This window comes from Salmo salar, chromosome ssa12 (assembly GCF_905237065.1).
Source record: "Salmo salar chromosome ssa12, Ssal_v3.1, whole genome shotgun sequence".
Taxonomy (NCBI): Eukaryota; Metazoa; Chordata; class Actinopteri; order Salmoniformes; family Salmonidae; genus Salmo; species Salmo salar.
In genome coordinates this window covers 63554849-63579990 of record NC_059453.1, presented here as the reverse complement: position 1 = coordinate 63579990, position 25142 = coordinate 63554849, and the positions used below count along the sequence as shown (strand labels likewise).

The 25142-nt window shown below is 40.8% G+C and overlaps 1 protein-coding gene across 3 annotated transcripts in view; it reads left to right on the top strand.

Annotated features, from left to right (window-relative positions):
- The window catches only part of LOC106565594 (sodium channel protein type 8 subunit alpha), a 116670-nt gene that overhangs the window by 11084 nt on the left and 80444 nt on the right, over nucleotides 1–25142 (top strand). For all 3 annotated transcript variants that reach the window (XM_014132898.2, XM_014132896.2, XM_045691638.1), the window contains exons 3-7: nucleotides 9879–9997; nucleotides 10372–10461; nucleotides 10584–10712; nucleotides 15422–15513; nucleotides 18702–18923. In XM_014132898.2, coding sequence (XP_013988373.1) covers nucleotides 9879–9997; nucleotides 10372–10461; nucleotides 10584–10712; nucleotides 15422–15513; nucleotides 18702–18923 — 652 coding nt within the window. The remainder of the gene's footprint in view (nucleotides 1–9878; nucleotides 9998–10371; nucleotides 10462–10583; nucleotides 10713–15421; nucleotides 15514–18701; nucleotides 18924–25142) is intronic.

Sequence of the window (25142 nt, the reverse complement as noted above, 5' to 3'; positions counted from 1 at the left end):
TGTTCCCCGGGCGCCGAAGACGTCGATGTCGATTATGGCAGCCCCCTGCACCTCTCTGATTCAGAGGGGTTGGGTTAAATGCGGAAGAAACATTTCAGTTGAATACATTCAGTTGTACAACTGACTAGGTATCCCCCTTTCCCTAAGGTCCCTACTAAATGTGTGAAACCTTCTGGTATTTAGGAGGTGGCAAAATGACCAGGAGTGAAGCGTAGCATTTGTGTGTCATGTCCAGCTTTGTTCAGACTGTAAATGGAGGAGGATGTCATAGACTGACTAACCCATTACAAGAAGGAGCTCTAAAACTAAACAAGCTATACTTACTGTGCTATGTATCTACACTACAGTATCTGTGATGTTGGAGTGATATGCCAAATTGTTCCTGACCAGGCATTTATGTCATGCATTCGTTCTTTGAGGAGCGTACATACTCCTTCATGCAACTCCTTCTCAAGACATATTGTGATAACTTCCACAGTTACAACTATGTTTATTTGGAAACTGATTGCTAACAACATCTCCTTACAGCCTCACACCAGCTAGCTCCCAGTTAAAAATACAACCACCATATTATACACTATATATATTTTTTTGAATTAATTTATTTTTATTTATTTTTTATTTCACCTTAATTTAACCAGGTAGGCCAGTTGAGAACAAGTTCTCATTTACAACTGCGACCTGGCCAAGATATAGCAAAGCAGTGCAACACAAACAACAACACAGAGTTACACATGGAATAAACAAATGTACAGTCAATAACACTATAGAAAAAATCTATATACAGTGTGTGCAGATGAGGTAAGATTAGGGAGGTAAGGCAATAAATAGGCCGTAGTGGCGAAGTAATTACAATTTAGCAATTAAACACTGGAGTGATAAATGTGCAGAAGATGAATGTGCAAGTAGAGATGATGAATGTGCAAGTAGAGATACTGGGGTGCAAAGCAGAAGAAAAAAAAATAACCATATGGGGATGAGGTAGTTGGATGGGCTATTTCAGATGGGCTATGTACAGGTGCAGTGATCTGTGAGCTGCTCTGACAGCTGATGCTTAAAGTTAGAGAGGGAGATATGAGTCTCCAGCTTCAGTGATTTTTGCAATTCGTTCCAGTCATTGGCTGCAGAGAACTGGAAGGAAAGGCGGCCAAAGGAGGAATAGGCTTTAGGTGTGACCAGTGAAATATACCTGCTGGAGTGTGTGTTACGGGTGGGTGCTGCTATGGTGACCAGTGAGCTGAGATAAGGCGGGGCTTTACCTAGCAGAGACTTATAGGTGACCTAGAGCCAGTGGGTTTGGCGGCGAATATGAAGCGAGGGCCAGCCAACGAGAGCATACAGGTCGCAGTGGTGGGTAGTATATGGGGCTTTGGTGACAAAACAGATGGCACTGTGATAGACTGCATCCAATTTGTTGAGTAGAGTGTTGGAGGCTATTTTGTAAATGACATCGCCGAAGTCGAGGATCGGTAGGATGGTCAGTTTTACGAGGGTATGTTTGGCAGCATGAGTGAAGGATGCTTTCTTGCGAAATAGGAAGCCGATTCTAGATTTAATTTTGGGTTGGATATGCTTAATGTCTGGAAAGAGAGTTTACAGTCTAACCAGATACCTAGGTATTTGTAATTGTCCACATATTCTAAGTCAGAACCGTCCAGAGTAGTGATGCTGGACGGGCAGGTGGGCAGGTGTGGGCAGCGATCGGTTGAAGAGCATGCATTTAGTTTTACTTGCCATTAAGAGCAGTTGGAGGCCACGGAAGGAGAGTTGTATGGCATTGAAACTTGTCTGGAGGTTAGTTAACACAGTGTCCAAAGAAGGGCCAGAAGTATTCAGAATGGTGTTGTCTGCGTAGAGGTGGATCGGGGAATCACCAGCAGCAAGAGCGACATCATTGATGTATACAAAAGAGTCGGCCCGAGAATTGAACCCTGTGGCACCCCCATAGAGACTGCCAGAGGTCCGGACAACAGGCCCTCCGATTTGACATACTGAACTCTGTCTGAGAAGTAGTTGGTGAACCAGGCGAGGCAATCATTTGAGAAACCATTTGAGAAACCAACCATATATATACACTAACGTTCAAATTTTGGGTCACTTGTTTTTGAAAGAAAAGCACATTTTCTGTCCATTTAAAATAACACCAAATTGATCAGAAATACAGTGTAGACATTGTTATTGTTGTAAATGATTATTGTAGCTGGAAACGGCAGATGTTTTTATGGAATATCTACATAGCTAATCCAAGTTTATCATTTTAAAAGGCTAATTGATCATTAGAAAACCCTTTTGCAATTATGTTAGCACAGCTGAAAACTGTTGTACTGATTAAACAAGCAATAAATCAGGCCTTTAGACTAATGAGTATCTGGAGCATCAGCATTTGTGGGTTCGATTACAGGCTAAAAATGTCCAGAAACAAATAACTTTCTTCTGAAACTCGTCAGTCTATTCTTGTTCTGAGAAATGAAGGCTATTCCATGCGAGAAATTGCCAAGAAACTGAATATCTCGTATAACGCTGTGTGCTACTCCCTTCACAGAACAGTGCAAACTGGCTCTAATCAGAATAGAAGGAAGAGTGGGAGGCCCCGGTGCTCAACTGAGCAAGAGGACAAGTACATTAGCGTGTCTAGATCCGGTGCCGGTGAGAGAGAAGTGCAGTTGCTGCTGTTCCTGTTCTCTCCTAGCTGTGATGGGGGAGAGTATAGGAATGGAGAGGAAAGGAAGAGAGACAGGAGAGGGAGAAAGAGGAGTGGAGGAGAAAAGAGAAGGGAGAAGTGGAGGAAAGAGGAGAGGACTGCATGGGCATCTGAAATGTCTGGAGTGATTAGGAAGGCTAAATGCTTCAGGAGTTACACAGGTTGTGTGTGTGTGTGTGTATGTGTGTGTAAGTGTGTAAGTGTGTGCTTGCGTGCATGTGCGCGCGTGTGTGAGAGTGTGAGACTGTGTGTGTGAGTGCGTGTGTGTTGGAGATGGGGTTCAATTTAAGTTGCACAAGTGCTTGTGTATGGGAGGAGCCTCAGTGAACTCTGTGTGTATGTGTCAGACAAACGTCCAGGGCCTGAGGGGTATACTACAAAGCAGAAGCAAGGAGTTAGCCAGCTAATTTGCCTAAATAACCTGAAATAACTTTACGTTTATTAGAAATATATTCTTCAAACTTGCCATGGTCTAATTCACTCAACAACCAAAAGCACACATCGAAGTTTAACTTTCCTACTGAACCAGAAAATGAATAGTTATTGTTGTTTATCAAAGTTAACTGGCTAACTCATTGATCTTGCTTTGTAGTATACTCCTCTAGAGGCTACACTCTTAGAAAAAAGGTGCTATCTGGAACCTAAAAAGGTTCTTTGGCTGTCCCCAGGAGAACGCTTTGAATAACCCTTTGTGGTTCCAGGTAAAAACCCTTTTGGTTCCAGGTAGAACCCTTTTGGGTTACATGTAAAACTCTTTACAAGGAGGCTTCTACATGGAACCCAAAAGGGTTCTTCTACCTGGAACCAAAAATGGTTATCCTATGGGACAGCCAAGAACCCTTTTTCTAAGAGTGTACGTAGAAATGTTAAACTAGGCAATACTGCATTATTGGATGTTTCATACAGCAAACATAGCCTATTTAGCATCTGCAGTAGCTTTAGCCTGGTTGTCAGATCCGTTTGTGCTTCAGACAACTATGCCTCTCCTCTGTTGGTTGTTATTTGACGTCATAATGAAGACAAGCTCACTAAAGCTGAAACAGGTCTGGTGTAGTGTTGACCCTTGCTAACCATTCTATCTCTATGGTGTAACCGGTGTCTCTCCTGCTAGTCATTCTATCTCTATGGTGTGTATAGCATTGAACCTTGCTTGTCATTCAATCTCTATGGTGTTACCAGTGTCTCTCCCACATGGCAGGCTTCTGTGGTACCAAAAAGACTCTGGCTGAGTAGCAGACTGACTGGTCATTTCCACTGGCTGCTGCTGATCACACAGAGACAATGAATAGCCAGAATATGGCATTTATACACTGGTATCATTAACCATAGCTAGGTCCCACGTTGGTTACTTCACTCGCTTCCTATCACGCCATGACTTGTATTTTAAAGAGGCACATTTGGGAGTGGGAAGTTATTATATTATGATCCCCCCTTTCGTCTCTCTCTCTCTCTCTCTCTCTCTCTCTCTCTCTCTCTCTCGTACTCTCTCTCTGGGGTGTAGTAAATTAGAGCGAGGGCTAGGCTTTAGTGCTCTGTCTGAGTCCTTAGTGTCTGATGACACAGCATTCTTCTGTACTGGTCTGAGGAGGAGAGGGGGAGGGAGGGAGGGAGGGAGTGAGGCAGGGAGGGAGGGGGGAGCACACCACACCGCATGGGAATGATGCTCCATGGAGTTGGACTGGCTGTGTAGTTACATATGTGTGCTGGGTAGGGAGGGAGTGTGTGAGGGAGGGGAGGGGGTGTGGTTGGATGATGATGTGTTAGTATAAATGCTGGCTGTATAAATACCCACCGGTAGGTTAAGTATAGGGTACACTTTACAGACAGTAATCTGTGATCGTCAACTCTGTATGTGTTAGCGCACACGTCTGTTAGCCAGGGTTTGCGATGGTTTGTCTCACTGAATGTTTCTGTTTTTGAAGGTCATTGAAGTCTTGGTCTATGATTTAGACCAAAGTCATTGCTGAGTTGAGGTGTTTAAAGAACAGTCTAAGTTAACCACTCCAGCTGTGGTACTATGTTGTGGCCTACAGAGATGCTCCCCCTCCCTCGATGATCTACTTTTTATTGTTTCCTCTGCATAACCCTGTCATCTCTTTCTCTCTTTCTCTGCTGCATGCTGCCTACCCATCCCTCCCTCCCTCCTCCCTCCCTCTACCCATACATCTCTGCTTTGGCTCTCTCCCCTATGCAGCTCTCAGTGTTTTCTTCTGCATTTCTCCCTCTGCTCCTCCACCCCTCCTTCCTTCCTCTCTCTCACTTTCTCTCTCTCTTTCTCTCTCTCTCTCTCTCTCTCTCACTGCTCCACTGCATGCTTCTCCCCCTCCCTCCTTCCTCTTTCTCTCTTTGGTTGTCTCTGCAGCTGCATTCTGCCTCCTATTCCTGCATATGTGTCTTTCTCCTCAAAGCTTCTATTGTGGATGATGAAGCTTGCAGTAGCTTTGTAGCAAGTCAGTCATGAAACGTTCCGTTTACATTGTGTGTGTATACATGTATGTTTGTGTGTGTGTGTGTGTACAAGTATATAAATCTTAGTGTGTGTACTGTGTATAGGACCCGTGCCAAACTGTGTGATTGTATGTGTTTATGCATGTGAAGCGGGCTTTTGATTGTCCCACAGACCGTGCCTTTGAGAGTCCAGCACACTCATGCACCATACGGTCGATAAGTACAGGACTATTTCAATATGTCAAAGAATCGGAGGCTAGCTAGCAATATATGTAAATTGATTGCAGTATGTACGCCATAGTGATTGACCTTAATTGAAACACAGGCCTAGCCCATCGGGATTAAACCGTTGTATGGTGTACGTGCATGTGTGTGTGTGAATGTGTGTGTGTGTGTGTGTTTGTGTGTACGTGGAGAACAGATATCACTTTGATAACTGTTTGGGAGCAGCCACCCTCAGGGCGGGGTGGACAACAACCGGATGCATCTGGTTTTCAGGGGAAATGGAAAGAGTGCCTGTGACGCGGCCTCCGCTTTTGGATGTTAACACTCCCTCTTAACTCCTCCTCCACATTTACTGGATTGATTGAACAGTGCAGAAGAAAACCTCCCTGTACCAGGACTTTATGGATGATGTGGAGCCAGAAAAGTTAGTGTAGGCACTTATGAGTTACGGTACGGATGATTGTATGCTGGTCACGCTTCTGCTGTGACATCTCTTCTCACTCCCTGTGCAGACACGCACACACAAACGTGCACACACGCGCGCACACACACACACACACACACACACACACACACACACACACACACACACACACACACACACACACACACACACACACACACTCAATGATGAATGAAATGTTTGGCTTCAGTGTATAAAACTGTGTATTCTTATTTTAAATGTATGTAGTTCTGTCCTTGAGTTGATACCTAAGTATGTACTGATATGTGTGTTTGTGGGTGACTGGTGGACGCTGCTGGGTGTGAATGTGGTGTAGAGGAATGAAGGTGGAAATATAAGGCAAGTTGCTGAGGTGGAAATCATTAAGTTGAAATGTTAGAGGAGGAAACTCCACATGATTCAAGGTTGCTAAGTTGAAGTCTGTTAAAGGGATAGTTTCCCCAAATGACAAAATGAAACGTTGGTTTCCTTACCCTGTAGCAGTCTATGGACAACGTATGACAGCAATCCATGCTTTTGTTTTAGTTTCCCTGGCACTGTTTCCACATGCTAACGTTTTAGCCATGGGAAACAGTCAGCATTTTTCGTGCAATCGTTCGAAATCACCCTGCTTACAGGGTAAGGAAACCAATATGTAATTTTGTAATTTGGGTGAACTATTCCTTTAACTCTGATCATTGTGGCTGAGGTGAAAATTATTTATGCATGTTCATGAATGTTGCATTTTACCAAATGAAACCGATAGTGGGTGGTAACGGTAAAAAGTATATACTTTACCTCAGGATACCCATTACGGGTGGTAACTATAGAAACAAGGTTGCTTTATTCACATTTATTTTAATTTTATTTCACCTTTATTTAACCAGGTAGGCTAGTTGAGAACAAGTTCTCATTTGCAACTGCAACCTGGCCAAGATAAAGCGTAGCAATTCGACACATACAACAACACAGAGTTACACATGGAATAAATAAAACATACAGTCAATAATACAGAAGAACAAATGAAAACAAAAAGTCTATATACAGTGAGTGCAAATGAGGTAAGTTAAGGCAATAAATAGGCCATGGTGGCGAAGTAATTACAATATAGCAATTAAACACTGGAATGATAGATGTGCAGAAGATGAATGTGCAAGTAGAGATACTGGGGTGCAAAGGAGCAAGATAAATAAATAAATACAGTATGGGGATGAGGTAGGTAGATAGATGGGCTGTTTACAGATGGGCTATGTACAGGTGCACTGATCTGTGAGCTGCTCTGACAGCTGGTGCTTAAAGCTAGTGTGGGAGATATGAGTCTCCAGCTTCAGAGATTTTTGCAGTTCGTTCCAGTCATTGGCAGCAGAGAACTGGAAGGAAAGGCAGCCAAAGGAGGAATTGGCTTTGGGGGTGACCAGTGAGTTATACCTGCTGGAGCGCATGCTACGAGTGGGTGCTGCTATGGTGACCAGTGAGTTGAGATAAGGCGGGGCTTTACCTAGCAGAGACTTGTAGATAACCTGTAGCCAGTGGGTTTGGTGACGAGTATGAAGCGAGGGCCAACCAACAAGAGCGTACAGGTCGCAATGGTGGGTAGTGTATGGGGCTTTGGTGACAAAACGTGATAGACTGCATCCAGTTTGTTGAGTAGAGTGTTGGAGGCTATTTTATAGATGACATCACCGAAGTCGAGGATCGGTAGGAGTACATCAGGGGAATTTAGCGAAAAATGTCAGCCTATTTGCAATGCACCTCCATGTTATTGCATTTCCGTTTCCATGTGTTGCACTTTCATTCAGTAGCGTCTATGAATGACATGATTATGAAGGCATAAATGTATAGAACCTGTATTCTTATTTTAAATGTAGTTCTGTCCTTGTGATGTACTTGTCTATTAATGTTATGTATTATGTCATGTTTTGTGTGGACCCCAGAAAGAGTAGCTTCTGTTTTAGCATTAGCTAATGGGGATGCTAATAAAATACTAAATAAAAAACACACACATGCACGCTCACACACACACACACACACACACACACACACACACACACACACACACACACACACACACAGAGTCTTGTACAGCTAACCTTGTGGGGACACATAATTCAGTCCCATTCAAAATCAGATTTTCCCTAAACCCTAACCTTAACCCTAAAACCTAACCCTAACCTTTAAAACTAACCATAGCTCCTAACCCTAAAACTAACCCTGGCTCCTAACCGTAACCCTTAACCTAATTCTAACCCTAACACTAATTCTAACCTTAACCCTAAATCCCCTAGAAATAGCATTTGACCTTGTGGGGACTAACAAAATGTCCCCAGTTTCTCTGAGTGGGCCTAACCCCACCACAACCAGCCCAGCCCCACTTGACCGGGGCTTGTTTATGGGTTGGGAGTGGTTGTTGAGAGGCTGGAGTCAGCAGATCCTGGCCTGATCGATGTCAGCATTTGCAGTTCTCTTCCAGTAAGAGCTTTAAGCTGGGAGAGGAAGACAGACATTTGGCCACAGACTGGAGAGAGGGGAGAGCTTCCCTCCTTTCCCGTCTCCTGTCGTCCAGCAGCTAGCCAGGCAGCCTTTCTATAGAGGTTACTGTAGAGGTGAAACCTAGCCAGGAAAGAAGGAACACACACAGACACTGGGATCTCTTACCATCACTGCCAGTCAGGGGCTCTTAGTTACTCTAACTGGAAGTGGTAGAGTAGTTAGGCCAGATGGTGCAAAGGGGTTGGGTACTTATATCAATGGACAACAAGTTGTTGAAACATTACATTTTCTGGATAAAGGGCTGTTATAAGGCTATTCAGACCTGGGCATTGAATCTCATTATATATATTTTCACGCAACGTTCTGTAATACTTGTGAAATATGTCTTTACAGGAGTAAAAGAGGCTTGTGTATGTGCTAGGCCTTTAGTGGAAGATACTTTTAAGATCATGGTTGACTTCAGGTCAGAAGTCTCTGTCTTACTGTTCTATAATGAGAGAAGATGTTGTGGTTCTCTTTTCTGTTCACCCTGTGCCCTAGTATGTGCATAAAGCACAAGGTTAGACTCAGCACATCTTAGGATAGACCCTTTTTATACCTCAGTATCACATTATATATACCCTGTTTGTACCTCAGTATGAGTGTTAAAACATTTAAGAACACCTGCTCTTTCCATGACATAGACTGACCAGGTGAATCCAGGTGAGAGCTATGATCCCTTATTGATGTCATTTGTGAAATACATTTCAATCAGCGTAGATGAAGGGGAGGAGGGAGGTTAAAGAAGGATTTTTAAATCTTGAGACAATTGAGACATGGATTGTGTATGTGTGCCATTCAGAGGGTGAATGGACAAGACAAAAGATTGAAGTGCCTTTGAACGTGGTATGGTAGGCGCACCGGTTTGTGTTGCAGTTCTTGAAATGAGGCTGTTCTGAGGGCAAAAGGGGGAAGGGCACAACTCAATATTAGAAAGGTGGTCTTACTGTTTGGTATACTCAGTGTATATTCTCTGTTGATATCTCATATATCTTGATATCAGGTGTACTCTCTTGTTGATTGCTTTTGGGAGGAAATGCACAGTGCATTCCTTATGATGCCAGGTTAAAGTGGGTTTAAACTTTTAAATAATTATTCTTGCAGTGGACATGGCAAACTGAAGTAGCAAGTTCCATAAAATAGGTGGAAACACTCTGTGTGCCCTAAGATTCAGAGATGAGCTCAAGAATCAGATCAGCCAATGAACAGTCAGCTTGGTATACCATAGTCATGACTTTCCATTTCTGTTGTCTCAGCATGGGGCCCACAGTGACAGTCTTTTATACAGGTCCTGTATGTGTCATGACTTGTATTGCTCTTGTTAATGCAATTTTCTCTCTCTCTCTCTCTCTCTCTCTCTCTCTCTCTCTCTCTCTCTCTCTCTCTCTCTCTCTCTTTCTCTCTCTCTCTCTCTCTCTTTTTCTCTCTCTCTTTTTCTCTCTCTCTTTTTCTCTCTCTCTCTCTCTTTTTCTCTCTCTTTTTTTTCTCTCTCTCTCTTTTTCTCTAACTCTCTCTTTTTTTCTCTCTCCACAGACGTTTATAGTTCTAAACAAAGGGAAAACAATCTTCCGCTTCCATGCCACGGACTCCTTGTACGTCATCAGCCCTTTTAGTCTCTTTAGGCGAATAGCAATTAAGATTTTGATACACTCATATCCTTTCAAGTGGTGCATTGTCTTGCTTTGAGATTATGATTTTGTTGTTTATCATGCGGAAATTACAAAGCACATAGATTTATTCTATGTATTGTGCACAATCTTAAGGTTCAAGGAGCTTGTGATTGTGATGCTTTCTTTTGATTGGTTGAAGAAACAGAAAATAAGTGATGCAGGCCAAATCGTCCTTGTGCGTTGATCTGGATCTTGTGTCCCACACCATCCTGGAACGTCTTCCATCCTTTGTCCTTTCATCGATGGAATATATGTCATTGTAATGTCTCACAGTATATTCAGCTATGTTGCAACAGTATGTTGATGGGTGGTCGGGTGTATATGGTCAATATTTTCTTAACTCTCTTCCCTCTCACGGTATTCAGTATGATCATCATGAGCACCATTTTGACCAACTGCGTTTTCATGACGTTTAGTGATCCTCCAGAATGGAACAAGATAGTAGAGTAAGTATTGATTTATAACTCCCTATGTACATTCATAAACTGTTTGTAAAACATGTATAAACTAGTATGCATTTATTCACATACCTCACCCTTTCACTGTCTCTCGTCTTATTTTGCTCTAGGTATACCTTCACAGGTATCTACACCTTCGAATCGCTTACCAAGATTGTGGCACGAGGCTTTTGTATAGACGGGTTCACTTTTCTACGAGATCCATGGAACTGGCTGGACTTCATGGTGATCTCTATGGCGTAAGTAGTCCACCTCCTCCCCGTATCCCTCTCTCTACACCTCCACCTCTCTCTAAAGTTCCATCTCTCTCTGCACCTTCGTCTCTCTCTACACCTCCATCTCTCTCTATACCTCCAACTCTACCAGAGTGACAAGATTGGGCCAGGCAGGACATTCCACATCAGAGAATATTTCAAAACATGCAAAATAATCCAAGATGTAGAAGCATCTCCAAATACTAATTCAACAGAATGTAATTAATTCAACTGAATCAATCAATCAATTGAACATACAGTATATGTTAGTGCAGGTATATTTGTAATGTTGCATTTTATGCGAGTGACACATAAATATATGGATGGGTTTGTTCAAAGAGAAGCCACTTAAATGTTGTGGCTCACTAATTCAATTCTAGAGAGTGACATAGCTCATTGAAATGATGTAAAGCTTATACAGATGTGTAAAATGTATGATGTATAATTACTCCACTGTTTCTCTTTTTAAAAACAACACGTTGCATAAAGCCACACACACAACTCAAAGTGTGAATAGAAAATGTTGGTGGGAAAATATCCTACTGAAGAACATGATTTCAAAGAACAGGGATAGCAGTCTCTGAGAATTTGGTGAAAGGGAGATTTTGATGATTGAAAGTTATGCAAATATTGAAATTGTTAGACTTTGGCAATGAATGATTGCCCTGCCTGAATTTTGCCGCAACAATATATTTCCTCTGATTTACATGTGTAATATTGTGAAACATTTTGGGCCATATTTTATTTATTATTCTCCCATCTCTTATGTCTTCTCCATCTTATTGTGAGTCCCTCTTATATCAGACTTTCCTGTATGTTAACATCTGAGTATTGTGTTGGTACTAGTATTAGTTATTGTAAGGGTCAAATAGGGAAATGGCGGTAGAGAGTATTGTATGTATGTATTGCTTTATTTCATTTTACCCCCTATCTTCCTTTCTTTTTAAAAACTTTTTTATTTTTTATTTTAAGGTTTGGGTCAATTCTGTTTCAATTCAGTCAATTCAGGAAGTAAACTGTACTTCCAATTCCATTTTTTCTCAGTTCTTTTCAATGAGAAAAAAAATGCAATTGCAATTTCAGTTTACTTATTGAATTGACTGAATTGAAATGGCATTGACCCCAACTCTGCCTTCGGTCTCTCATTCTGTAATGGCTGTTGAGTAACTGTGATCTGAACCACTCTGCAGGTGTATAACAGAGTTTGTAAACCTAGGCAATTTGTCAGCTCTGCGTACGTTCAGGGTTCTGAAACAATTTCTGTTATCCCAGGTAAGAGTATGCATGTGTGTGTGTGGGGGCAGGGGAGTCAGGGTGGGTCAGTGTTATAGTGCCTTCAGAATGTATTCACACCCCTTGACTTTTTGCACATTTTGTCGTATTACAGCCTAAATTTAAAATTGATTAAATTGAGATTTGTGTCTCTGGCCTACACACACAATACCCCATAATGTCAAAGTGCAATTATGTTTTTAGAATTTTTTACAAATTAATTACAAATGAAAGCTGACATGTCGTGAGTAAATAATATTCAACCACTTTGTTGTGGTAAGCCTAAATAAGTTCAGGAGAAAGAATTTGCTTAACAAGTCACATAATGAGTTGCATGGACTCACTCTGTGTGCAATAATAGTGTTAAACATGATTTTTGAATGACTACCTCATCTCTGCACATACAATTATCTGTAAGGTCCCTCAGTCGAACAGTGAATTTCAAACACAGATTCAACCATAAAGACCAGGCAGGTTTTCCAATGCCTCACAAAGAAGGGGACCTATTGGTAGATGGGTTAAAACAAAAAAAAGTAGACATTGACTATTCCTTTGAGCATGGTGAAGTTATTAATTACACTTATGGATGGTGTATCAATACACACAGTCACTACAAGGATACAGGTGTCCTTCCTAACTCAATTGCCGGAGAGGAAGAAAACTGCTAAGGGATTTCACCATGAGGCCAATGCTGACTTTAAAACAGTTACAGAGTAGCTGTGATAGGATAAACTGAGGATGGATCAATAACGTTGTAGTTACTCCACAGTACAACCCCTGTTTATAATAAGGCACTAAAGTAAAACTGCCAAAAAATTAATGAACCTGAAAGCAAATCCAACACATCACTGAGTACTACTCATCATATTTTCAAGAATGGTGGTGGCTGCATCATGTTGTGGGTATGCTTGTCATTGACAAGGACTAGGGAGTTTTTTAGGATAAAAATAAACAGAATAGAGCTAAGCACACACAAAATCCTAGAGGAAAACCTTGTTCAGTGTGCTTTCCAACAGACACGGGATGACAAATTCACCTTTCAGCAGGACAACAACCTAAAACACAAGGCTAAATATGCACTGGGGTAGCTTAAAAAGACAACATTGAATGTTCCTGAGTGGCCTAGTTACGTTTTGACTTAAATCTATGGCAAGACTCGAAAATGGCTGTCTGGCAATGATCAACAACCAACTTGACAGAGCTTGAAGAATTTTAAAAAGAATAATGCGCAAATATTGTACAATCCAGGTGTGCAAAGCTCATAGGCCCATATTCTGACCCGAGTTAAGTGCCGTAAATGGAATGTAATTCCCTTTTTATACGCATTTCTCTCTATGCATATTCTGACCTTGAATTTAAGCATGAGAATAGTATGCTATTCACCAACTATTAGTTTTAGGTGGAGCTTGAATAAATGAAGGTGTGGCGGAGGTGTGTTTAAAGGGGTTCACCTAGGGGTCATGATAGGGGCTGTACCAAATGTTTGATGTATTATAATAATTGATTATGCTTATGTTGTATTAATAGAAGGGGGAGGGGTTATAAGACCCCTCCCTCCTTACATTTATAGGGTCCTAGACTACAGTTTAATAATATATATACATTATGCGGTTTAATATTGTTCCACAGTACTTTTCTAGGCTCTCTGCCTCTTATGAAGAAACTGTCTGAGAAATGTGTGACTGTGAAGACATAACTCTGCAGGGGAATGTAAGAGATAAGAGATTAGTCAGACATTCCACTATAAATCAACTTGGACATTTACTGCTAAGCTTTTAGATAGCTATATAAACAAGAGTTTTAGTGTTGAGTAGGCATGGTTTTGGTCTCAGGAGTAGAAGATAATGACGTAGGCAGTGACATCACTAGGGCTGGACTTCGAGTTTAATAAAATAACTTGGGACCTTTTATATTTTGCAGAACTTACTCGGAAACATGCGTTATGTTCCTGTTGTCAACTTCTGTCTGCAATTGCATTAATAGAGGATTTTGAATGATTTAATTAAAGATATTGTCATAATGCTAATTTCACCAATGAGCCAATGATTGACAAGGAACAAGGAAACGAACCCCAACAGTGTCTACAGATAAGCTGTATTCTGACTTTGACTTACTTCCCTAATAATTCCAACACCTTTACACACGAAACCATGAACAAGGTCTAGCGAACCTACCATTTGTTGTTGATATAAATACCACCATTCTCCATGCATTATAATTTACAACTTGATAAGATTTATTGATAAGAGCTAGGTAAATGAGTAATCAGTTTGGAGAAGGGGATTATAAATACACATAGCAATTGTTTCAGATGATTTTTCTTTATGATCCGTAAAGATGAGTGTGAAACCAACCATATGGAAGCAAACTGAAAATCACATCAACATGACATGTATTGAGGCCCCTTTTTCATAGTGATGGATTGATTTTCAGGATGAATAAAACCACTGTATTTTTTAGTTATCAACATAAAAGTGTCATCGATAAAGGCTCTCCCAAAAAAAAACTATATAAAAGTATTTTTATATCTACCAGTTGGTGCTGGAACGGAGACAAATATGTATAGATGGATTTCTTTCATTGGTCCCTATATTCTGAACCCGTTCTCACTATGTATTCTATGTAGTCTGTCGACACAATTTGAATTAAAGGTGAACCGTATTTAAAGGGATGGCTTAAGATAAATGTACTGAAAACCCCATTAAATGAAAACTCCACAAGAAAATCTGTTGGCCAGCAAGTGGGAGGGTTTTCAATGGTTGAATGAAATGTATTCAGAGCTCGGAAGGTAGCCACACCTGCAGAGCGCATTATGCTATTGAATAAGGCAAGTCTGAATACCAAATACTGATAAGTGTGTAGGAAAGGCGTGCGTAGTAAAGGCATAAATTGTTAGGTCGAGATCGGCCCCTTAGAGACTTACCCAGAAAGACTCACAGCTGTAAACGCTGCCAAAGAGAATTCTAACATGTATTGACTCAAGAGGTGTGAATACTTATGTAAAAGAGATATTTCTGCATCTCATTTTCTAAAAACATGTGTTCACTGTCATTATGGGGTATTGTGTGTAGATGGGTGAAGAAAAAATATTTAGTCAATTTTTTATTCAGGCTGTAACAAAACAGAATGTGAAATGAGTTAAGGGGTATAACTACTTTCTGAAGGCACTGTAGGTGTGATTTTGTTTCCGTTTCGTTTCCTCTTCTACCTTCGCTCCTCTCTCCTGGAGGGATAGGCGCTTCTCTCTCTCGCGCGCCGTGGTGTCCACTCCTCCTGCCGGTCATCTTCTTCTGGTGTCTGGTGGGGTGCTGGTGTCATGCGCTTGCGCGTCCGCACTTTTGATCAGTGGGTTTGTGTGTGTGTTACCGTTTGTTTTTTGTGTCATGGTGTTTTGTTCTGTGTGTGATCCTACCCCGTTACAGATATGTAACAGAATTTGTGGACCTGGGGAATGTCTCGGCGCTGAGAACGTTCAGGGTTCTCCGAGCATTGAAAACTATTTCAGTCATTCCAGGTGAGACTCCCATTTAAATACTAAGGCTGAGCTTATTTTGATTTCTCATGAATTGGATTCGCATCATTTCTTATTACTTTAGACTCTTAAAGAGGATGCATCAGAAATGATACCTGTTTTGTTTACTTTTTATTTTTCAAACAATCAAAAATGGTAGCAATACATTTTTGATAGGCTTAGCAGTCTACTTGCGGTCTTGTGGTGTTAAGTGGAAAAGGTGGCCCTGATATGACATACTAAAAGACAAACAGCCTATAATAAGTGGGTGGAATACACAGCAAATTTCGTATTATTATTTTAATAGTAGTCTCCCTCAAAGTGACATTAACAGCCTCATACAGTATATTGACACCAGATAGTATGGGTAGGAGCCCGAGTTTCCCCCCAGGAAAAACTTCAGGGCCTAGTTGATAACCCTCCCTTGGTTAGGGAAAACTCAGAGTCTTAGTATGAGGAACAGTAGAAATTATATTGTTCATATATTTTTTAAATTAAAGAATAGTTATTATTATTGCCATCTTAACCTCAAAGTCAAAGTGATAGACAAGGGTTTCACACTCACACATTGTATTTTTAAGCATTTCTTATTTAGACCATGCATGAGTATCTCTTCAGACTTCAGAGAGTTTCGATTCACTGTCCAACAGAGAGTGATAATGTGTTTATAGCCACCAAATGAATGAATATACAGTATCATTCAAAAGTTTGGACACACCTACTCATTCAAGGGTTTTTATTTATTTTTACTATTTTCTACATTGTAGAATAATAGTGAAGACATCAAAACTATGAAATAAGACATATGGAAACATGTAGTAACCAAAAAAGGTGATTGTGTTTCTTCAAGAGTGTGCAAGCTGTCATCAAGGCAAAGGGTGACTACTTTGAAGAATGTAATTTTTTTTAAATATATTTGAAACATTTTTTGGGTTACTACATGATTCCATATGTGTAATTTCATAGTTTTCATCCTTGAATGAGTAGGTGTGTCCAAGCTTTTGAATGATACTGTATATTCATTCATTTGGTGGCTATAAACACATTATCACTCTCTGTTGGACAAGTACTGTCCACAGGGAACTTTTGACTGGTACTTTTGACTGGTACTGTAGGTGAATACATAACGTTTAGGACATTTGATTAGTTTGGGTTCAAATTTCTACCTTAGTTGTTGTCACAATCTTAAACACTGATGTTTCTATGCCACAGTCTTAAAACACATCATGTTTCTGTATGAACAAATTTGTCCCCTGACTATAACGGAGCACTTTGAAGAACATTTAATTTCTTAAGACTGCCAAGCCTAGTTTGACAATACATTATACGCTGCATGAAGCTTTACAAGACACCTGCTTTTTTATCTTACAACTCTGGCTTTTAAGGAGCTTCTTTACTTTGAATTCCATTCAGATATGACTATAGTAGTGACTCCTGAATGTGGACTTCTCGTTTCTGTTTATCCTGGGACAATAAGGCATAAACACAACAGAGAAATGAATTAAAGGAAATAAACACAGTGATATGCAAATACATTGGAGATCCAACTGAAAGCTCTTTCTCTGGGGGAGTTGAGATATTGGCACAGGGGCAGTTTATACATTGCACCATTGGAAGTGTTGGATTGTAAATCAGTTAGGTTTTATGTAACGCACACACACACACACACACACACACACACACACACACACACACACACACACACACACACACTGACTCATTATTTGTTCACAGTATTAGTTAGCCTTTTGAGATTTTGTAGTAACTTCGACTGCAGAACACTCTAATGGTGCAAAAGTGTTGTTGAACAAGTGTCTGGGGCAGGAAGTGAATGTGAATTTGTGCATAAAATACATCTAGTCCAGTAAGTAGTGTTGGCTCAGTCTCCAGTGTAGGCCTCTGATCTAAAGGGGCCCCAGCCTAAAAGGCTCACCCAGTGGAGATCACAGCACCAGTGGGACATGATGGGGGTGCCTAGGATGGGAACCATTCTAACCATGGGAACCAAGCTAAGTCACCATTCCGGTTGCCAGACAGACAGGTGATGATGACATGGAGTCAATTCCTTTAGCCTTGGCGTTTAAATTACCTGCATGCAACCTGTCATTCCCTATTGTCCCCCTTAACCTTGCCCCCTAACCCTTGCCTCCCTCACCTGTCCTCTCTTCTCTTCTCACTTCTTCCTCCTCTGACTGAGCCCAGTCCTACGCTCTCTCTTCGTTGTGCAGTGCTGCTGTGTTTGGTCAATCTGGTGGATATTTTGTAGTTGTTTCCATATATTTTATGAGTGGCCCTACTGATTCCAAGGATGCTCTACACTGCCTGTGAAACCCGGACTTGAACAGAAAAATAACATAAGGGCATCTAATTGACATAAAACATTTATTCACATAATGTTATAAATTAACATAAATAATTCCTAAATTGGTATCCCTCCACAACTACATCACCCATTAGGTTTTAGAATCATTTTGATGTAGCCTGCCTCAGTGTAATTTTGTTGATTTAGAACATTTGAGGAGTATTCTGATCGTCACTGAAGTGTGTCAGTCTTATGGAAATCTTATGTAGGGGCACTCTCAATGTTGTTGTGTTTATATGTAGTGGTGTTTAAAATGCCTGAATATCTGACCATCTTTTGGCTGTTTTGTATGTGTCTTTAATTATTGTGCAATTGTTTGATGTAGTTATCAAGGATCCTATTCTCGCTATAATTTAGTTCAATATGACTTATCAGTAACTAACAATATGGAACACAATCACAATGACACAATGACTTGAATACCTCTTTCTTCATGGAAAATAGAGGAAAATATATCAACCATACACTTTATTATTATTATTACACATACGCCTGCAGTTTAGAATACTTCTGTTATACCTGTCCAAATTTAGATATTGGTAATTCAAAACAGAGCAGTAGTTTTGGTTTGACGTTAACTTGAACAAATACACTTTTATGAGATGGGCTACTATACTACCACTGTAATACTACTATATAAACTCTATACAAATAATTCATAGCTAAGCTTGTACTTTCCAGCAATGCCCATTTCTCTTTGTTTGTGTGTATGTATGTGCGCTTGTGTGTTTTATATGTATGTGTGTACACAAACACATACATACGTGTGTGTGTGTGTGTGCACGTATGTGTGTGTGTGTGAATGCATATGTCCGGTTCCTCCCCCCAGGACTCAAGACCATCGTCGGTGCTCTAGTTCAATCGGTGAAGAAATTGTCAGACGTTATGATCCTCACGGTCTTCTGTCTCAGTGTCTTCGCCTTGATTGGACTACAGCTCTTCATGGGCAACCTGCGGCAGAAATGTGTCATCTGGCCAATCAACTCCACTGAGAACTACCTGGCCAATGGCAGTAAGGGCTTCGACTGGAACGAATACATCATGAACGAGAGTGAGTCCGACACATGGCCAAAAGATGTGTGACACTGAGACAGAAGACCGTTTCGACTTATAACATTTGAGCTGAGTTTGAGTTAGGGGTGCCAGGTAGGCCATGCCTACCAGAGAATCTGATCAAATGTCTCCTTTTTTACTTAATGGGTCGATCGCATCTGTTTGTCTGTCATAGTCTAAAATAAACACTGTAATGGAAAACTTAAGGTTACTTTCGTAACCCCGGTTCTCTGATAATAGAGTGAGGTATCTCACAATGGAAATGACTAATATGTCTCCTAAGGTGGATCACTATGGAGGCTCAGATCACACAACACCTGTCGGACCCGCCTTCTGGTCATTTTCAAGCCTATCTTTCGTCCTCACACGCTTGCAAACAGGGAAGCGCGGTGCGATGCCTCACTCTACTATCAGAGAACCCGGGGTTACAAAAGTAACCTTAAAGGGACACTTTGGGATTTTGTCAATGAAGCCCTTTATCTACTTCCCAAGTCAGATGAATAAGATGATACCATTTTTATGTCTCTGCGTGTAGTTTCTAGGAAGTTTCTAACTAGCGTTAGCGCAATTGCTGATTAGTGTTAGTCTATTACTTCCAGTCATTGCGTTAACACTAGTTAGCATTGGCTTGTGAAAATACCTCTATCTTCCTTCATACTGGACACAGAGACATAAAAATGATATCCGCAAGATAATCTGATGCTGGGGAAGTAGATCAAGGGTTTCATTGCCAACATCTCGAAGTATCCCTTTACGTTCTCTTTGAAATATTCGTTTTGGTAGCTCACAATGGGATATAGCCCACTACCGTATCACAGATATGCTCTCGGAAGCCAAAACAGTCCCGACAGTATCACCCCTCAGAGGCTCCGACACTGAGGAACGTATGTGCCAGGAAGGCGCAGTGACCTCCAGTCGGTAAAACCTCATAAAGGTATTCACCTATTCAATATTGTTTGAAACATTAGTTTTGGACTGATGCCCAACTGAGCATTCTACTTAATGCATCATCATTTGGCCCTGATGAAGATTTCATCAAAAGTGCATTACAGTGGCTTGGAAATACAATGCCATTCAAAAGTAGGCAAATAATTAGTAGGAAAACCTTTTGCCATCATTTTGATGTCGCCAAATTGACTTTAGATGCAGTATAACGTTAACTAGTTAGCTAAGATTGAGGGCAGGTCACCGGATTTTATCTAGCTAACATTAGCATTGCTAGCTATTTATGATTAACTTTGCTAGCTAATGACAACATTGCCATCTGTCTAAAGTAAATTTGACGACATGATAATCCTGGCAAAGTTGTTTCCTACTAAATATTTGACTACTTTAGTAATGTCATCGTATTTCCAGGCTCTATAGTATAATTTAGACTAAACAGTCATTAGCCTCTGTCCAGAATGACTGGGTTTATCATGACTTTAGGGCACCACTATTGCGCTGCCGGTAGAGGGCGGCTTGAGAACGTTCATAACAATGGCATGACGCAACCGAGTGACGGATGAGCAATCTATGAATAAGGGGTAGCACAATATACAGCATCACAAATCTCTTGTACAGAGATGCCTTTGAACAATGCCCATGATGTAGCCATGCCTCTGGTGGAATGGGCCCTTAGGCTAATATGACAGCCTCCATTATCCAATGGAATAACCGTTGACGAGAGAGGGGCCTACCCATGTGGAGAGGTGCCCAGGAGACAAAGAGCTGGTTGCTCCTCCGTAAAGCTCTCATCATGTCAATGTACAGTAGGTGCGTAATTCGCATAATGGACATAAACAATTGAGACACTCTTCTTCTGTGGAAGAAAAATAAAAAAGCTCCAACATGAGGCAATTACACGCATTGCTGACTAGGCACAAAGGCGGGGTTAGGCTGTAAGGTAACCTTGGATAACCCTGTGGCAAATTGCAGGCACGAGTGGTGGACTGACAGTGCAAACAGCTCACTCACTCACTTTGTGGACAGAAGGGCTATGGTAAAGTGGTTTGAAAGAGAGAGCTCAATTCTTTCCAGTAGCTCGAATGGCTGCTGTGAAGTAGCCTCAAGCACAGGACCCAAGATGGGACTAAAGGATTTGGCACTGGGCGTAAGCGACGTGCACCCTTCATAAAACAACATATCATATGCCACTTTATTATACAGTGAGCGTGTGGAAAGGGCCCTGGCACTCTGTATGGTCTAAAAATGTACTCTTAGTGGCAGGCCTTGCATGGGCCAACATGTCCAGATGAGGATGGAAAATCTCTCTGTTCTCTTGGGTCAGTAGACCTCTGCTTAACAGGAGCTGCTATGGCTGGTCGTAAAAGAGTAGCATTAACTCCGCTAACCAGCGCTTCCTTGGCTATCGCTTCTGGTGAGCCAATTGGTAGACGCCAGGGCAGTCATGCCATCCGTCCTGAAAAGGATGTGACAACGCTGCAGAAAAGGCAGAGAATGTTTCCTAATTATATGAGAAACATCGCATATGGAGTCTGAGGTATTCGTATGAGCATGCCGGAACCCTGGAGGTCAATCCGGTACCGTTCAGTTCTCCTGGACTGTCCCCCACCCTATGGGTGGTGAATATCTCCCCATTACTCTCCCTATATGCACCAGCGTAGTGTCTGGGGTAAGAGGTGACAAGTCTACTCCAATGACGGAGAGCCCTTTATCTCAGATTAAGGGGACAATGGGACGTAATCGTGGGCTATTTTGTCCCATACTGAAAAGTCCCTCATCCTTAGTGACCCAACTGGAATGCTGAGAGAGTGGGGGCCATCCACTCTACACTGTAATGGAAAACTGTAATTTATACGTTAATTTGGGGTATTATCAACATTAAAATACTGTGAAACGTTTTACTGCAGCATACTGTAAATTCTGGTGCATTGTGGGAAAATGTTGTGGGTGAGGGGAATGAATTGCTGTATTTCAAATAGTACTGTAATTCCACCCCACAGATTACAGTAACGCACTGAATTTTTGGAGCACCAAAAACATTTTGACCGCTAGTGGGTGCATGGTATTGTTGTAGCTGTGTCATTAACATATTTTGAGGAGTGCCTTGTAAGAGGCTATATTGCGTGGTTATAGTGCTCCATGTATAGGGGACAGATTGAAGTGGCAACAAGTCTTAAACCTTTACAGATTGAGCATTTTGCTATGTTCTTTTGGTCGTTTTGCTCTGTAGTTGCTGCCAGTTTGGAAGCCTTTGTTAAGGCCTCTAGAAGTGCAAGTGATATAAAACACCAAATATTCATTGATAGGGGAGAGCGGTGTAAGTTGAGCAAAAGTGTTATTTGCGCCACCCCTTGTTTCTAGGAAACCATACACAAAATAAATCATGTCACCAAATATTTAGGAAGAGGTATATCATTTGATGGAGTCTGTGGAGGAAGAAACCACATGGAATAAGTGGAAAGCAAGTTAGGTCCAAAATACTTATTTGAACAAAGTCAAATTAATTGATTGTGTTATAGGTTTCATGATGCTTGAATCTAAACCAAAGTAGATTGTTTTAGATTGTTTCATACATCAGTTGGGTCTCTATAAGCTACATTATAAGTTCCTAAACCTAGCATGAAAGTGCATCCTTGTAGCTGTGTGGGCTAATGTAGTCAAAATGTTTGCCTTGGGGCCAGTTGAGCCAACGGCCACTATACCCCATACAAATTATGATTATATTTGGTCTGTTTTATGCATAATATGCATAGTATTTTTGAAATATGGCATGCATATGAACTCAACATTTCTATTGTTACAGAGCAGACATCATCATGCCCTGTGTATATATATAAACGTAAAATAAGCAGGGGTCTAGCCCCCTTTGAGGTTCTTCAGAGTGCAGCCAAGGAAGTGAGAGAAGGGATAAAGTCCATTCGAGCAGCAGTAAGGGATGAATAAATAGACCGAATGACACTGAAGAGGTACATTGACAAAAAAGAAAAAGAACATGTATCTGTGCGAAAGAGAGGCTATGATAGAGTAGCAGAGGCACACAAGGTCTTATCTGATGACACGGAGTCTGAGCTGGCTAAATATATCAAGAATTTCGCAGACCAGTTTCATGGGCTTAGTAGCCTCAAATGCAGAGAACTTTTCTACGAATTGGGACATCGAAACAACGTCCCTGTCCCAGACAACTGGTCAAGAAATGGAAGGGTAAGTGGTATTGAACTGAGATATCTATATCTGAATGTAGGCATACATTTAAGATAAACAATATACCAAAACCCATTCCACAAATTAAACGTTGACCTACCAGCACTATGACCCACTGTCACAGAACTCCATCACCCACGTACCCCAAGGCGGCTCAACTTACCCTGTCCTTTTACGCGACTTACCCCATATCATATAAGTTGTGCCAAGAGACCACTTTTTTTGGACAAGCTATATTTTCAAATCTGTTATGTTTACATGAATTCTGATTATTTCCAGGGATACACAACATCCTGAAATATATGTAGATATCTTTGTCAGAAAGAAAATATATTTCCCTTGACATAGTGACGCTGAATGTAAGAGATGGCTCAGCTTACCCCACTCTCCCCTATGCTGTAATATGTAAACGCATTACCTAGCAGCCAACCTGCTTGCACCAATTCCGTGTAATTACAGTAAAATACTGTGAAATACAAACCCCTCCCCTCAATGAATTTCATTCATTCACTCATTACGATTATGGTAGCATTTACTTTTTCACAGTATTATACAGTCAATTCTACGGTATTGTACTGTGTGTCATTACATAGTGCTTGCTTACATACTGTATTTCGATTACAGTAGCTGTACTGCAATATGAAATACAGAAATGTAATTGCCACTGAGCTGTCTGTAAGTTACTGTCAAATTCACTCCCTCACCTTTACAGTGTAGTAAGCCCCCTGTGGAAGAGCAAGGCACTGGCGAAATGATGTCACTCATCTGTCTCAAAAGGACAAAGGATAAATCTGACCACCCAGATATTCTATTCTGGAGCATTCGAACAGCTACAGTGCCTTTAAAAAGTATTAATACCCCTTGACTTATTCCACATTTTGTTGTATTACAGCCTGAATTCAAATGGATTAAAAGTGAAAACATGTTTGAAGACATTTTTGCTAATTTATTGAAAATGAAATACAGATATATCTAATTTATATAAGTATTCACACCCTTGAGTCAATACATGTTAGAAACAACTTTGGCAGCGATTACAGCTGTGAGTCTTTCTGGGTAAGTCTCTAAGAGCTTTGCACACCTGGATTGTACAATATTACCCCATTATTATTTTAAAAACTCTTCAAGCTCTGCCAAATTGGTTGTTGATCATTGCTGGACAACCATTTTCAAGTCTTGCCATAGAATTTCAAGCAGATTTATGTCAAAACTAACTCGGCGATGCAGGAACATTCACTGTCTTCTTGGTAAGCAACTCCAGTGTAGATTTGGCCTTGTGTTTTAGGTTATTGTCCTGCTGAAAGGAGAATTCCTCTCCCAGTGTCTGGGCGAAAGCAGACTGAACCAGGTTTTCCTCTAGGATTTTGCCTGTGCTTAACTCAATTCCGTTTCTTTTTTATCCTGAAAAATTCCCCAGTGCTTAACGATTACAAACATACCATAACATGATGCAAACACCAATATGTTTTAAATATGGAGCGTGGTACTCAGTAATGTGTTATATTGGACTTTTCCCAAACATAACACTTTGTACTCAGGGCAAAAAGTGAATTGGTTTGCCACATTTTTTGGTGTCTTGTTGCAAACAGGATGCATGTTATTCTGTACAGGATTCCTTCTTTTCACTCTGTCAATTAGGTTAGTATTGTGGAGTAACTACAGTGTTGTTGATCCATCCTCAGTTTTCTTCTATCACAGCCATTAAACTCTGTAACTGTTTTAAAGTCACAATTGGCCTGGTTTCCTTCCCCTCCTGCAACTTAGGAAGAACGCTTGTATCTTTGTATTGACTCGGTGTATTGATACACAATCCAAAGTGTAATTAATGCTCAAAGGGATATTCAATGACATTTCGTTTTTTTTTTTACCGATCTACTAATAGGTGTCCTTCTTTGTGAGGCATTGGATAATCTCCCTGGTCTTTTTGGTTAAATCTGTGTTTCAAATTCATTGCTTGACTAAGGGACCTTACAGATAATTGTATGTGTCGGGTACAGAGATAAGGTAGTCATTCAAAATGCAGCTCATTATGTGACTTGTTAAGCACATTTTTACTCCTGAACTTATTTAG